This window comes from Contarinia nasturtii, unplaced genomic scaffold (genome assembly GCF_009176525.2).
Source record: "Contarinia nasturtii isolate CC-2019 unplaced genomic scaffold, AAFC_CNas_1.1 Cnas_scaffold_285, whole genome shotgun sequence".
Classification (NCBI taxonomy): Eukaryota; Metazoa; Arthropoda; class Insecta; order Diptera; family Cecidomyiidae; genus Contarinia; species Contarinia nasturtii.
In genome coordinates this window covers 5,218,376-5,235,109 of record NW_022197640.1, presented here as the reverse complement: position 1 = coordinate 5,235,109, position 16,734 = coordinate 5,218,376, and the positions used below count along the sequence as shown (strand labels likewise).

At 33.9% G+C, this 16,734-nt stretch overlaps 2 protein-coding genes across 7 annotated transcripts in view; one reads left to right on the top strand and one right to left on the bottom strand.

Moving 5' to 3' along the window:
• LOC116337819 (calcium uniporter protein, mitochondrial) overlaps positions 1-16,734 on the bottom strand; it is a 32,554-nt gene that overhangs the window by 11,576 nt on the left and 4,244 nt on the right. The window lies entirely within an intron of this gene.
• Positions 163-15,774, top strand: LOC116337818 (protein javelin). Of its 5 annotated transcripts, none has more exons than XM_031762729.1 (8): positions 163-706; positions 8,480-8,610; positions 8,680-8,739; positions 9,355-9,565; positions 9,945-12,675; positions 13,077-13,667; positions 13,918-14,137; positions 14,277-15,774. In XM_031762729.1, exons 1-8 carry the CDS (start codon positions 666-668, stop codon positions 15,140-15,142), a joined length of 4,851 nt encoding a protein of 1,616 aa, XP_031618589.1. In that variant the 5' UTR covers positions 163-665; the 3' UTR covers positions 15,143-15,774. The 5 variants fall into 5 exon arrangements, with proteins under 5 accessions (XP_031618589.1, XP_031618590.1, XP_031618588.1 ...); XM_031762730.1 differs by having other exon boundaries at positions 8,480-8,739; positions 9,945-12,528; positions 12,598-12,675; XM_031762728.1 differs by having other exon boundaries at positions 8,480-8,739; positions 9,969-12,675.

The following is a 16,734-nucleotide window of genomic DNA, read 5'->3' as shown; positions in this document are numbered from 1 at the left end:
AACACTGTAAACTCTATAGCGCGCAAAACTATCGAAGTATTAAATTTATTAGCTTTGTTCATCTATCTATATATTCATTCTTCTTTGCCGTCCTCTTCTTCGTTCATTTTATTGTTTTCAATTTTTTTTCTTTTCCACCAAAACCTGTGGAATTCACTTCAGTTATTGTTAACATTTCATTGCGATCGGACCGGGTATCGATTTGTTATTTGTCTTAACAACACTGAGACACACAGAGCGAAACATTTAATCGGGAAATTTTGTTGCAAAACCATCAAACGTCCATAGAAAAACAACGAAGAGTTACATTTATATCTTCATTGCATCGAACCATTTATTTTTTTATATTTGGTTAATTTGGAGAAAACATTTTCTGGAGATAAAAAAAAATATATATTAAAAAAAAGTGGAAAAGTGCTGGGAAAAGAAAGGATATTGAGACAATTGATGATAACGGTGAAAACAGCAGAAATATTATACTAGTGCTAACGAACACAAAATCAAGTATAGAAAAATACGACGTCTGTTCCCGCCGAAACAGAGACATTCAGCAACAAAAGCAAAAAAAAAGAAAATTCAATTTTTTTTTTTGAGTGAACGGTGTTTTAATTGCCATCAACATAGGTTCGGGACAAAGTAATGGTTTTTGTAATGGAGGCACTCGAATGGGATATATGCAAGGATCACAGACACGTAGCAAGTATAAGTAAGTTGTTAAATAAAAAGCCTAATTATTAATTCGGTGCAATTGATGCTGAATGCAAAAGTACCACATATCTCTTGATTAACGATGACCACATATAACCACTGGTCATTTAATTTATCATGAAATTTCATGTTGCATTCGTACACAATTCAGTGAACTTTAGTTTGATTAAGAAACTTTTGACAAGTGCTTTTTTTTTGTTTTTCTTTTTGAGTTTGATTACTTCATTCATTGCACACAGTTCTGCAAAAAAAAAGAGTGTAACTATTAAAGACCTAACTGTTAAAGACCTTCTTTCCAATTCTATAAATTATATATTGATTGATTTTGAGGTTTGATACCGATTATTAGACCATCACATATCGCTGCTTCGAATAAATTGAAAACAAAAGACAACAAAAAATGAACAGTGCCATCAAACAAAGATTGATTTCATTGATGTCACCATTATTATTTTTTATTTTGTTTTCAAAAAAAAAAGTTTTGCGCATTCTTTCACTTCCATTTTCGTCAAACACTCCGCAATGATAGCGTTAATGTAATTCTTTGTTGTTATTTCTTTTCAACAACATAAAAAAACACCTGCAATTTAACACTCTAATACAATTCATTTTGTAAGTTAGCACGCCCCAAACTTAATGCACAGTTATGCCTTATTGATCGAATAAATGATTGTTTTCGTTGCGTACAACTATTCCGTCGAGCAGCCCCTCTGGAGGTAACAGTCAAGCTATATAGATTTATTATATCCATTCATCAAATCGTAGTGTGGGGCAAACGCCTAAAGATGTATTTGTTTCAATCGATTTATTCTGCTGAAACACACTTCCAGTTCGATTGATGATAATGTCATTTTCAACATTGCATTGCGGTTTCATTGTTGTGCGCTATCTATTTTGTTTGCAATCACATCAAAATTATTGTGCCTGACAAATTGCAGAGTGAGAACATTAAAATTGATTTATTAAAATCTCAAATAATATCAAACCATTAATTATTGGTCCGCTCACATTTGATGGCATTTGGTTTGTCGGATTTCGTTTCTCTTTGATACTTTTTTTTTTAATTTTTGTCCAATGCTATGATAATATGTAATTTTCGTAGATTTTCAATTCAAAAACTTAAGATATGGACCAGAAACACACTTTATTTTCAAATTGTGAAAATAGTGAAAAATCCACAAAAAATACTGGCATTGAAAATTCAAATTATGACATTTGCAAAAATATCGGAGCGAAACGAAATCGGACAAGCCTAGATATGGCATTCAACGCTTAACGCACAAAAACACCTCGCTGCATAAAACACACTACATTTTAAAAGCGATATTTGCACTGCACATGAAAATGTTGTCGGTTTTGAATTGTCAAATAATTACCAGTTGCCGTGCAATGAATTTCAATATCGTCATGTTTTTAATGCTTTTTAATAGAATTTCACTGTGAATTGATGTCCTGAGATTTTCGACGCTTTTTATTTTCACATTTTCTCACATTTGATTTTGAATGTTTCGCTTAAAATTTCATTTATTGTTTGAAATAGTGTCAAAATTCTCTTTTTTTTAGTAATTAGATTCCTTTGCGTCATTAGAATTTCCTTACAAGCCACGCACATCATTTACCTAACTAACAATCATAAGCATTTTGCTTGAAACATAAATCTTTGTCGCAAATGAACCAATTATTTTTCAAAAATGCCCCGATGTTCATTATTGTTTTTTTTGTTGTTGTTTCGTTTGTTTATTGTCTTTGTTCGTTCATCAGTCTCTCATTAAAATTGTTTGTGACAACAAAAATTGCTTGTGATTTATGTCGGTAATTTTTAGCACAATGAACTATTCGAAACCATTTCACATTGGCGAGCATGTCTTTTTTTTGGGAAAAACAAAAGCTTTTGATGGACATGCTGATGTTGAATGTGTGATCATCACAATGAATTTTCTATTTCTGATTCATTTCGATATCAACAGTAATGTATCCTGTCTACTGCAAATGGTGGTGTCATGTCCGACACAGAATAGAATCGAGACGACAAAAGTGTGGTTTTTGTTTTTGCAAATCATGTCATGTTAAAGCCTTGTTTGTTATTTCAATATACGTACCGATACGGAAAATACTTTTGATGAACATTTTACAAACAAATAAAATCCTCTTGCAAAAATAAATAAAACTAATTTACACTCAAGCAGATGCTCAACGCAATTTTCTGATTATATCAACGATTAGATGTCACTCATGCGAGTGCCAAATTGTAATTTAACGTATTGTCTTTGTTGAAGATTTCACATTTTCATTTCATCAACAACGTCATCACCGCGTGAAGATGAAAATTAGTAACATCGTCAACCAATTATTTTATTGAATATATCCATCACATCGCATTTGTCCAACATGAATGATTTTATTTAACCTAATAGATGTTGATCATTGTGATCTTTGCATTTATTGTCAAAAGAAACATTACATTGTCGTTTAGAATGCGGCGCCTGGTAACCCAAAGCTTTTAAGATGTAATGCTGGTTTTCTATGTGACTCAGCCGCACACACTCATATGGATGAAACCGTGCACGCCAAATACTGTTCATAATAAGAGAAGCACGTAACGGCTATAATGAATTGTTGATTTCTTCATTTCATATTTATCATTTTTCCGTAATTTTCGTATCTTGAGCGGCGACGAATATTACTGTGTTGTTGTTTTTTTTTCTCGCGCGCCATTATATTGTCATATTCATTTAACGTATACATGAATTGAACAAGTGTGTGCACTGTAGTGTGAATGATTTTTGTTTTGTTTTGTCGGTGTGCGTTTTTGTTTTCATTGTTCATTTTTTTTTCACTGCCGCTTATGATTGTTTTATTTGTCTTTCTGTACACATATATATATGTATTCTGGTGCGTTTGTATTTTTATATATATAAATTTATTTATTTTTTTTTCTCATTGTTGTTATTGTAATTTTGTTAATTATGCGACGTTTGATGCAAATACCATACTGTACCACCATTGAAGTGTATGGTGTAAAGCACACGAGGTTCTGTGTTTGTGACTCGACTGGAATTGAAATAGTTGTCAAAAATAGCCACAGTTGATCGTATCCAAGTGAAGTGTGATTCAGAATATTTTACATTTTGGATTAAATCCATAGACAAGATCCACATTTAAGAACAAAAAACTTAAGGTGAGAACGTGATAGAAAAGTAAACGTTGAAACATGCTCATTTTGGAGAAAATTGTGAAAAATGTATAAATTGGCACAATTCATCGCCTTATCGTTTAGTCGCGTGATACTTTCAACAAAATGCTTTTTAAATAGTTGAATTTCGGCTCTTTTTAAGTTTTGTCAATTGAATAATTAACAACATTCAGGCGATCACATGAGATATGACAATGAATCGAATTGGTGTGAATAGTCTATTTGTATAGCAAAATTCAGACTTTTTCTTATATAATTTCTTGTTTTAAAAGTGTTTTTTTTTATTCTCAGCTCCTTTCGTATATATATTTCGAACTCATTCAAGTGTTTTTAATTTCCTTTATTTTGTGTAATGTTAATTTCATTTTACGAAACTCATTATTGTGGCCAAACAAGATATAAAAAAAGTATCGCGTGTAAACGAAATATAACTGGAATATTGCATATTCAGTACCTGTTGATCTCTTTATTTATTTCGAACATTCTGCATCGAAATGGATTATAAATATATATATTTTTTTGGTTTAACTCGAAAAGTTTTAAGTAAAATAAAAATGATTTCAGTCAGACCATTCGTGACTCTCTTTAAATGGTTCTGGTGCAAACCAAATGGATTTCACAAGAATAGAGATTGAATTAAATGGACTGAAAGCTATAGTTTATTGCTTATGTCATAAAAAAAAATAACGAACGCCTCTCAACGGAGCGAGAACAATTTTTCTTTGTTTTCTGTTGGGGCATTTAAATATAAGGGAAATTGTATAAATGAATTTGGTATGGTTCGTGCATGGAATATAATCGATTTTCTGAAATCCTAATGGATTTTTTTTTTTGCTAAAAGCAAAGCTGTGTCGAAATCTTTTTTCAATTCTGAAATGAATTAAAATACGATTTCAGCTACGGACGATGACGATGACGACAGCGACGATAGTTGAATAATGATTCGAAATAATTCTACAGGGATTTTAGTTCGATTTATGACTTTCCCGTGAACATTTAACTTTAACTTGAGACAAAACTATATTTAAATTACAAAACAATAGTGGCATGGCGTCATTCATGCATGCAATTTCATTCAGAGAATTCAATTCAGACAATTTTTTTTGTCTACTTAAAAATACAATGCGGGATTTGTTCTAGGATTTAGTACTTTCGAATGTTTGACGTCTCTCGTTGCCGTCGTAGAATTGTTCTTATCGCAAATCATCTTTGTAGTGAATAAAAAAAAATATCTGAGACGAAAGTAAAATAAAATAATTCCTCACTCGGTCGAGTTCATTTTGAAGACGCACGGAGAATTTAATAAGAGTAATAATTTGTTGAATGGCATACCCGTGTGCAAAACTACTGACTCACTGACTGATTGGCTGAAATCAACTGAAAATGAGTTTTGTTAACTGTAGACGTTTAACCACTTGACGACAGTTGTCTATTTATTTGATTTTAAACAGACGAATATAGCTAATTGTGATGGAAATTGGCTTAAGTCAATAACATTCCAACTTAGCCAACTGACTAGTTAGTGAATATTTTTGCACACGGGATATGCTTGAGTCGGAAATAAAAATAGACATCTACTGATACAACAAATCAAATTAGGGGAAAAAAAATCTGTTGTTGTTATCACGCTTATGATTATAATGACCCTCGATAATCTGCTCATGATATTCAGTTTTCGAAGACTAAAGAGCTCACATTCAAATTGCACGAATCACGAGTTTGATTCGCAATGGAGAAGTGCGTCCAATTAAAACATTTTAATCAAACAAATGGTACGCACTAAAACAAACAAAATACATCCACACAATACAACGTGCCCTTCTTACTTTTACACGGGAAATTCTATGGTCAAGTGATGATCAACTGAAAGTGTGCCGTATGAACGGTACACGATATTGATACAATTCATTGCATTTGGAATGAGAGAAACTATGTGGAAGCGGAACTGCGGCACAATGAATTTTAATCCGCTCAACAACAAAAAAAAGATGGTTTAACATGGTAAAAGATGCATACTGAATGAGCCGCGCACACTGAATGAAAACTATTTCATTTTGTCATATATATGAAGAGTGTGCGCGCCCGTGTGTGTGTGAGTGTGTGTGGACAGCTGACAAGATTCGGAAAAAAAATTTGAATGAGACTTTAACGTGTGTTGTACATGCAGAGAACATTTCGAAAAGTGCTTTGGCAGAGATTTTGAATGACCTGTATAAAGATGTCTAATGTCATGTAATCCAATCAGATTAATAGAAATCACTTAGCATATATTCTTGGGTGGCATCCATCACATTTATCATCACACATCAAGTTAAACGCTCTACAAATAAAAGTGGAAATATTGCCATGCACAGGAGTCGGTCGCCGTCATCGTTGTCGCTAGTCAAGACGAATGATTGACTCACGCACCTGTTCACCACCACTAATGCGCTTGGCTAAATCTTAAATTACTATTCATTTATTATGTAAAATTTACGTTTCATAAAATACATTTACATTTTCATTCGAGAACTTTATGCAGACAGACCATTTTGAATAGCATCATTTCTTAAATCCCATCTACTCATATACATTCGAAACATAATCTCAATGTAAACCCTGTATGCTAAATGGTATAACTTAACCACGCACATTATGGTTGTCGTTCGGTGGGGATGTGTGTGATTTTTTTTTTTTTTTTTTTGAGATAAATGTTATGTTTATCGCACACTTTCATACTCCCAGTTTGCAAAAGTACGTTCAATTTGTACATTTTCAAGTTTGATGTAAATAATAAAATTCCGATTTATTTTATGGTTACGATTTATTTTTCTGCCAACCTATGACATGATATCGCACTATAGCGATGAAAGTGGGACCATTGAATAAAAGACAAACTCAAATTTATGATTTGTCATTTCGTGCAATTCACACCACAAGAGTGAAATGTAACAAATGTCAATGTACATTGGCCATAAATTATGCACTGGCTACGGAAGAGAGGTAGCCAATTGTCAACAATTTGATTTTAATCATAGCAGATAATCGTTATGGATGTGCGTGTTACGTTATTATTTTTTTTTATTTTTTTCAATTTTGTCTATTCATTTCTAATGGATTAATTTATCGTGCATTGTTCATCGCTTTTATGCTGACTGATTCATATAGTGGTATTTTTTTTTAAAATCTGTTTTCATGCGCTTTGAACATTTTTAAAATGCAGTTATACTTGAAAATTTCATCGGAAACGAAGCGCTAGTATGAATTTGTCGAAAAGTACATAGAAGAATATGTATGGGTTTGTTGTCGACGATTGAACTAGCAATGCATATAAATGTTGATGTGTTTGTTGTGTTTTGGTTCGATTCAATGAACACTCGTTTCAATGCATTTTAAGTGTGTTTGATTTTTCATTTTGTTTGCATATACGTGTGCACAAAACAATTGAATTGCGCACAGCTGATTGAAAAAAGATTTTTGAGAAATTAGATGAAATAACTTTTCAAATAACATTTTCGCTAGATTTCAGCGTGCGTGTGCTTGTCATGCTTATTGTATATATTTAAGGCATCACGTTCATTTCCAATCGCTCTAAATCATCGAAAATGTTCTCATTAATTTTTCAATAAATTGCTTCCCTTAATAAATTTTTGCATAATAAATTATGCACACACAAACACACACCCACCCATCCACAAATATAAACACAGGAGTTGTTCGTTTGTCGAAAGTGTTGTATATATCAATTTGCATTGTAAATTTGTGCGATTGAATGTATGTAATTTCTCTCGTCTCTAAAATGGTTGAAAATCAGAAATTTCGTTATATCGACTAATTAGACACGAGGAAATAACCGATTTCAATATGAGATAAGCATACACATAAATACCGGATTTCGTGTTTACACTGCGCAGTGTGTGCTTGACAAAAATATGAAGCGTTGTCGTCTATCGTCTCGGCAACAACGGTCAAAGCGGCGAATCTCTGTTCAACGACATGTGTATTGTACATGCAACAACTATTAGGCGCAAACATGGTGCTCGAAGATGTTTTTTTAATGTACATGTGATATATTGCAGTCAAAATTTAATGATTTTCCGATGAAATACAAATGTGTATATATAAATATTTTTCTACTCGTTCGGATGATGCACGGTTTGGATGAAGGTTTAAATGTAATTGTTTTACAAAATGCTGTTATCTTATTCACTACACGTATATACATAAGATAAAAATGATTCTCTTTTTATGTAGTTACAAAATAATCTTATCTTCATTGCCAACTGAATAATTCTCAGAGATTTTGCATTGCCCTTCATTCGCATACTAAAGATTCTCTCGATTTTTATCTGAACGGTTAGTCATTTTTTTCTATTTCAATCCCTTAGAGCACAGTGCTTTGCATATTGAAAATCGTTTGACGCATTTTGTAAAAATCATCAAATTACTTAATGCATAAGTCATTTTCATATTGATTTTTCTTCTTTTAAATTGAGTGAGTGTGATGTGTGTGTGTGTGTGTCTGTCTATCGATCAATCTTAACATGCATTTAATTAATAATCAGATTTTGTATAATTTTTGTCTCGCGCGTAATATAGAAATACTGATTCAGCACAAAATCACGTCGATCGTGTTCGTGTACCCGATCCAAATTGTCAATTTGGTGGGCCAGGCCGTGGATCCGGTTGGCGTCATCGTTCATTATCCAACATCGATTTAACCTCACAGAGTAAGCATTCGTTCACTAAACAAACGAAAGGGTACACATCCAGTTTGTACGATTTATATTCACGTTTAGAAGGCCGAAAAGATAAAAACGATTTGGAAAACTTGTACGGAAATACAAACGTAAATAGTGGTGAGTATTAAAATCCATTGCTGACCTCTTATGTCAATTCGGTTGGTTCTTCCATTTTTTTTTTGCACTATTTCTACCACATTAAGTCGTTGGACAAACACATTTTCGATATTTAAATGGCAATAAGAGCGGTCATATTCAAATCAGGCCATGCATATTTCAAGCGTAGTTTGTGTGCAACGATACATCAATCGTATATCATGAGCTCGTAATGCTGCTCACGAGATGTTATTTTTGCCGTTGGTTTTTATTTGTGTGTGTGTTTATGTTTTTTTCCTCGTTCAGCTCCAGCCATTTTTCACTTCGTTGATTATGCTGTCTTGGGAATTTATTTACCAAGTCAGCATTATCAACAATTTTTCTAACCGCTTTACTCGGTCATGCTATCGAATAGAACATATATATCTAGTAATATTATTTCTGACTCGTCGGTTTATAAAATTTGTGCTCTTCTTTCTTGTATTTTCTGTTTTTCTTTGATGTGCACTTTTTCTTCAATTTTAACACACATTTTACCGCAAATTTAAACGATGACTAATAATTAATGATTCGTCTGTCATTTTTTATTTGTTCATTAAATTAATTCTTTTTTTGTATGTTTGTTTTATTTGGCAGCTGAAAAAGTTGAATCAATATATGATCGTATTGAGCAAACTTTAGACACAATTAACAAATCGGAATCGTGTAGCTTGCGTCGTACCAGAAGTTTGGCTGTTATACGCGAAGAGACATTCAACGATTTACAAATTGGTAGCGGCATCCGATCGAGACGCTCACAATTGATACCACGTGCAAAGCTTTTGAATCGCAGCTTCTTCCAAAATCGGTATAATTTTTTAAAAACATTTTCTATATTCAGTATTTATGAAACTAAAGTCAATTTAGAATGAGCAGATATATTTCATGCGCATCTCTTCCTGAAATTCACTTATTTACGTCGATTAGAACAATGAAAAAAGAAGTGATTGAGCTGTGTTCAAATGCGAAATGAATAAAAGTTTCAGCTTTGAAATGCGCTTTGAACACACAATATTCCCATTATAAAAATGTTGTGCACGTAATTGTATTTACGAGCATCGTAAAATAATGATAATAAATAATTACAGAAAATGATTTATTCGATAAAAGAAAGAAAACACAAATTGCTCTTCCCTCCATGAATCATAAGTTCACTTCCAGCAAAACAAACTCACTTATAATTTTAGTTTTTTGTGTTGTGATTACAGCAGCAACAGCAGCACCAATAACAACAACAACAAAGTACATCGGAAGAAATATCGGGGTGAAGACGATAGTGGCAGTGGCGTTGATACGCAAACATCCGAAACTCGCGAATCGGATGATTATTGTGGTAATTTAAAGAAGCTTCAAGGCACTCAAATCATTCAAAAGGGCGATCAAAAACTATTGCCCGCTTTGTGGGTTAATGACAAAAGCGATTTGGACAGTCTTGATTCGGATTATTTTAAAAATTCATTGCATCAATTGGACGGCAGTGGAATCTATTCGACATATGAAGGCAAAGATCCATACACGGGTCGAATAATTGGTACGCCAGATATATCACTTCAAAACGGTTACATTGACGATAATTTATCACTGAGATCGGATGCACAAGAGCAATCACCGTTGCCCGACTATTGCACCATCAAAACGGATGACATCTATTCAAACAATAAATTTGTTAGCGCCGAAGATGTATCGGTGATTCATGTAAACGGCGGCACCAGCAGCGTTGATACGAACACATACAAAGCGAAACGATCGAATGGACCATTGATAATTTGTGAAAACGAACAAGCCGAAAATCGTCGTATATCGGATATTGTTGGCATTGATGAAATTGAACCAGATCGAAAACCGAAATTCCGTGAAGACCATAAAAGTGTAATATCGTACGATTCAATTTATTTGTCGTCGGAAGGTAGCAACGAAGCGGCAACCATTGTTGAAGAAGAGGAAAAAATTAACGAATATCTATCGGATAACAATTATTCCACATTGAGCGAATATATGAACACAAAAAAGGACACAAAAGCAACGACGACGACAACAACAACAACAACGGAAGCATCAACAGCAATTATTGAACCAATTGCAAAAGAAGACGGTGACAATTTATACAGTCAAATTAACAAAAATCCACCAGCAAGAAGCGGCAACATTGCAAGTGAAACAAAAACAAAACTCACCACATTCTCGGATATATCGAATCGTGGTACATTAGAACGGCTCACATTCATTTCGTCGGGAAGCGGTGCGCACAACAACGAAATCAATAAAAAGGTTGAAAAACCACTGCCACCAACAACATTAACACCACGTGATTCGGTTGCTATTGAAAATCAGTACTGTTCATTGCCATTGGCAAATATTAACAAAAGTCTTCAAGCATCGGAACGAATTGATGCAAAACTTCGATTGTCTTGCTATCCATTGGAAGAGCAAACGAAAATTTACGATTCGATTACAAACTTTGGTCGTGCCCATAAAAAAATTCGACAACGCGAATCATACGAACCATCACCACCACATCCAATACCAATTCAAAAGGAGGTCAAATCAAAAGAGCCGATTTTCATTGAATTTTCAAAAATTGTGCCGGAACAAGCTGTTATCGTTGCGCCTGCCACCATTATTACCGCACCAGTTGCCATCGATGCTCTCGACGACAACGTTTTGAGTGGCGTGACAAAGAATAATTCAATTGTCAAAAACAACAGTGCCGATGAATCGAATCATTTAGTGAAAATCGATGAAGAGTGTATTTCATTATTTTCAGCGGAATTGAATGAAGTGGATAATTTGAGCACAAAAAATTGTGAAATCGACGAAATTCGTGAAAAACCGAAAAACATTTTATTGCCGGCCAAACAAAAATCAATCGAATATAGTAGTTCACCCGACATTCAAATCTCACGAGATAATAACATCGAAGAAACGGTTGATGTGCCAGCTGTTAAAGTAAACCGAAGCGGTGGTCATAAATCATATCAAAAATCACATTATTCGAAACGCCAACACCATCATTACAGCAAAAGTGGTGAACGTTTTGGCGATAGTCGCGAACATCGTATGCATTCGAATTTAAAAGTCAATTTGTCGAACACGTTGAAGCGTCGCTTGGAAAATAAAACCAAACATAATCTCAACGAGAAATTGACACGAAACAACGATAAATCAAGACACCATAAGCATCATCATCGTGTCCAGCAGGCAATTATTGAAAACATTAAAACACACATTGTTCAACCAAATTTCAATATGTCACGACCGCAAATAATGCATGTAATCGATTCGAAACGCAATCTACCAAAATCGGCGTTAAAAAATAGCAAAGAAAATAAAGAAAATGAAATGATCAATGTGAATACGACGGTAACCGGTCAGGCGAAACATGAAATGCTACGAAAAGTCGATTCGGTTAGAACCTATTGGTCAAAATTAATTGATACCGTTGATGGTGATGAAGATATGGTTGACATGATGGAAAATTTACAAGACAATCGAAATTTAAATGCATCAACCACATGCATTAGCGAAACGATGAGCGCTAATTCAACACTTAATCGTATACTTGATACAAATAAATTGAAAAAATCAAGTAACGAAGAAATGGTCTTGAAACCACCAACCATTAGCGTTTCCAATAATACTTTACGGCGAGCTGCATCGGCCGCATCAGGATTACATTCATTATTGTATACGGATCGTGATGAATTAAACAGTTACACACCATCGGTGGAAATTGTCGAATTGGACGATCAAAAGCAAGCCGCTATTGTAAAGGTACAAGGAGTTGATGCCGAAGATTTCGATCATGTTCGATACAAAGTCATGAAAACTGATACATTCCAGAAAAACTTGCTCAATCACACCCGTAAAGAACCACCATTGGATGGACTGTTACAGTATTTGAACGACTATCGTTTTCAGGTACGATAAAAAAGCACTCAATAAATCGAGTAATTTAAGTAAAGTGCACATACAGTATGCACTAGGCTTGTCGGATTTTCTTTCCATTTGAGACCTATATCGAAAAGTTCGGATTGTAGATTCCAGAGAAACACATTATTTTCAAATTATAGTAACAGTGCTACTGCTGTAAAACAAAAATGTCATAAATTGAGTTTTTAAAGTGGAAATCCACACAAATTCCAAATTATGGCATTGAAAAAAAAGTACCAGAGAGAAAGCAAATCCGACAAGCCTTGTATGCACAGAATGTTTATAACCTAATCCTTCTTTACTGTTTAGATAGATATACAGTCGATAGATTTAGTTTTATTTTTACGATTCGTCCGACCGTTCATTTTCCAATTTTATGAATTTTATAGGAATTATTAACCCAGAATAATGTGGTCATAATTGAACCGGTACGAACGAAAATCGAACCAATATCCAGTAAATCGCACGAATCGCCACTTTTAACTTGTAAAATAACTGCTGGCGCTGGAAAAGGTGACGGTAGCAAAGGTGGATTGCGAAAGCATTTCTTTTATCATCCGATCCGTGTCAATAAAGAGTTGATTGACGAAGAGCTACCCACACCGGATACCGTTCGTAATGCAAAAAAACTCTTTGAAGAAACGTTACTTCTGTGCCCGATGAAAGCACAAAAATCGAGAAGCATGATTGGTTTGAATGAAAATTGTAAAAGTATCGATCGAAAATATTTAACCTTGGAAACATTCAACAATGGGCAAATGAAGAGTAACAGTAAACATAGTTTGAATACTAGTGGCATTATTTATAGTGGAACTGGTAACGTATGTAATCGTATTAAGAAATGGGATTCATCGAGTCTCTCGAGTGGAATATCTAGCGGTGATTTGAGTTCACCGTGCGATTGCAACGATAATGATGACACAAAAATGATATCCAACGAAAATGCAAATGAACTATGCGAATCATACTACGTAAGCCAGGTATTTATTGAAATTGATTTTGTTTTTTCTTTTCGTTTCTTACTATAGAGTTAACGGATAAAATCCGTTTAACGTCACCAAATGACTCGTGTATTCAATTGTAAATCGATAGATAATCTCATTAGAGTTTTTTTTTGTATGTTTGTTAGTCAAAATTGAATTTTCGCATTGATTTCCTTGTTTATTTGTTTCGTTTCGTTTCATTTCGCAATGGGCCGAATCCTACCGTAATGCTTTCAAATAATCAAAGGATATACTGGAAAAGATACGTGAATGTGGCTCATCGGTTACGTACTATGGCGGTCGTGTGCTGAATAATCAATCACCTGAAGTGAGCCCAATGACAAAAGCTATAATGCGAGAAATTCACCACAGTGATAATAACATTTGCGAAGTTTGTCATCCAAACAACGGTTCACATGCTAACCGATTATACACAAATTTCTGTGATGCGGATAAAAATCATTTGGGTAAATGAAAAGATATTGCCACCATGGCATCATATGCTATTACATGAGATTTTATATGTGACACAACTATGTTATCAATTTCTTTGTTTCATTCTCATTTTTTTTCTCTTCTTTCATTGTCATTTCGTTGCTTCGTTAGGTATGAAATTACGTTTAATAAAGTCAAATAGCTGCAATAGCCGCTTAGAATTGGCCGGAACACGTTTTAATGATGGGCCATTACATAAATTTTGCTCGCGAAATCGTAGCATTTCGAATACAGAGGACACCGTACGAAATATCATCCAACGAATTGAAACGAATGCAATTCAAGAGAAACGCGTACCACGTATCATTGAATCGAAATGCATCGAAAAAGCGGCCACCGATGCAGCAAAAATCAAACCAATCAGCTCATTTCGAAAGCAAGATTTGAGTGGATTGTCAAAATCAATGGATCGATTGGGACCGATTGAGATACTATCACAAGTCAGTGTGAAAAATCACATAAATGCAATCGGAATGAAAGCGAATAGCAGCGGTTGCATTGGTGGCAGCAGCAGTAACATCGTCGCCAAAGTATCAAAAGAAGTTTTATTGCCACGTAATAAAGACGTTGATCTTGCACTTCAAATGAACATAAAATCGCATAAAGAAAAAGATAAAGTTAAAACCGCAACACGAAAGGAACTATTGAATGGCAACAAGGAGAAGGGCAACGCAGGTGAAATTCGATCAACAACAAGAAAAACCGGTCCAATTACAGCCACCGTTCGGCCAACATCGATGCTCACCAAAGCCGAATTGGATGAACGACAACAAATCAAGGAAACTCATAAAGCAATATTAGAGGATTTGTGTAAGGTGGTCGCCAGATCCGAAGAGGAAAAAAGCAAGAAAAACAACTTAGTGAAATGGGACTCACTTGAGAAAAACTATTTTGCAAATGATATGGCCTTGAAACGTAAACCAAAATACGATGACATTGAATTTGAAGAATTTGAAGTAATCGAACCGAAAAAATGAACCGACCGATGCATATGGCAGCAAACAAAAATTTAGCTTAACTTTTAAGCATTTATCGCATAAAGTTTATTTGTTGTTATTGTTTTTCCAAAATAATCGGCCAAAAAGTGTTCAACAGTGCCTACAAAAACAAAAACAAAAACGGAAACAAACAGCAACGTATTGATTTCCTTGTCTAATTTCAGGCATTGGTACGTAATGTAATTGGCGTGAAATTATAAAATGTATATGAAGCAAAACCCACATTTAAAATTAATCACATTCAATCCACTTAATGTTTGTTCTATTTTTTTTTCATTACTTTTCATTCACGCCTGTTCTCTGTATTTATTTTTATAAGAATTTCTTCGAAAAATGTATTTCACTTTTCAGCGATCCAAAAAATGAAATGTAGCGGTGCCCAAGTTCTTGAAAACAACTATATGTAGTTTTGCTTGCAAAGATTGTTGGTAACATACTATGAGAAAAAAAGGATTTATTCATTATACATATACATTCATACAAAACACTTATTATTTATTTTATAAATTCATTTCTATTGAGTCTGTTTGGTTTATCATATGTTACTGAAAACGAAAATATTACAGTTGTTAATTGAAATTTAAATAATATAATAAAGCCTATAAACCAGATTTTGTGCGTTTTAATTTATTTTGGCCACTCCTGATTCTGTTCATGTCCTTCATGTTGCATGTATAATATGCGGAAAGCCAAATGACTATGTATATTTAAACGTGAACAAGAAGAACAAAATTGCATCGATAATTGGAAAAAAAGAGGGTAAGAGAGCGAGGAGCGAGAGAGAAGTCAAAATGGCCATACCGAGATATGTCAAATAAGTTTGTTTATTCTGTTTCATAAAGTTTTAGCCTTGTTTTCTTGATTTTTCAATTTTCTGCATTCTTTCGGAGAAATTATTATGTTCGGTGTATGTTTCCTATTTGTTATGGAATTTTGAATTTTTCATGTTCATTTTTTCTTCTCAGCTCCAATGTTTTACATTAATAAGCAACAAAAAGAGCAAAACATTTGGCAAATAATGTGAGAAATTCGTGCGGTCGGGCGGTTCGTTCGTGTATGCGTGTTTGTTTGCTGCCAGTGTGCACGCTTCATCCGCACTATTTTCATTCAATATACGCTAAAAGGAAATTTAAAAGGGATATACGGTGTCGCATGTACCGTGAAAATAGGCGTACCACACTTTTTCAATGCCATAAAAATTACATTCACACCAAACATTTGTCATTAAAATTGCTCGTTTTTTCTCTCTTTCTCTCTTCATACCATTTTGTAAGAGCGAATCACTTTTTACCATATCTCCTTTTCTTTTATACCATGCGAGTTCATTTTTTTTTTGTTGTTGTTGTTGTTTCACTATCAGAACTTACTCGTTTAAATGAGGGGCTCATGCAACGATTATATTATTACTTGTTATTAAGCATTTTGTATGTGAACGTAAGTGTGCATTCATCACACGTACGAAATTATTTGATGTTCGGGATTCAAAAATTAATGCCAACATTAAAATGTGTATTTTTTTTTCGTTGGGAATGTATCTGTTTTATTATATATATTTATGTTGCATACAAATA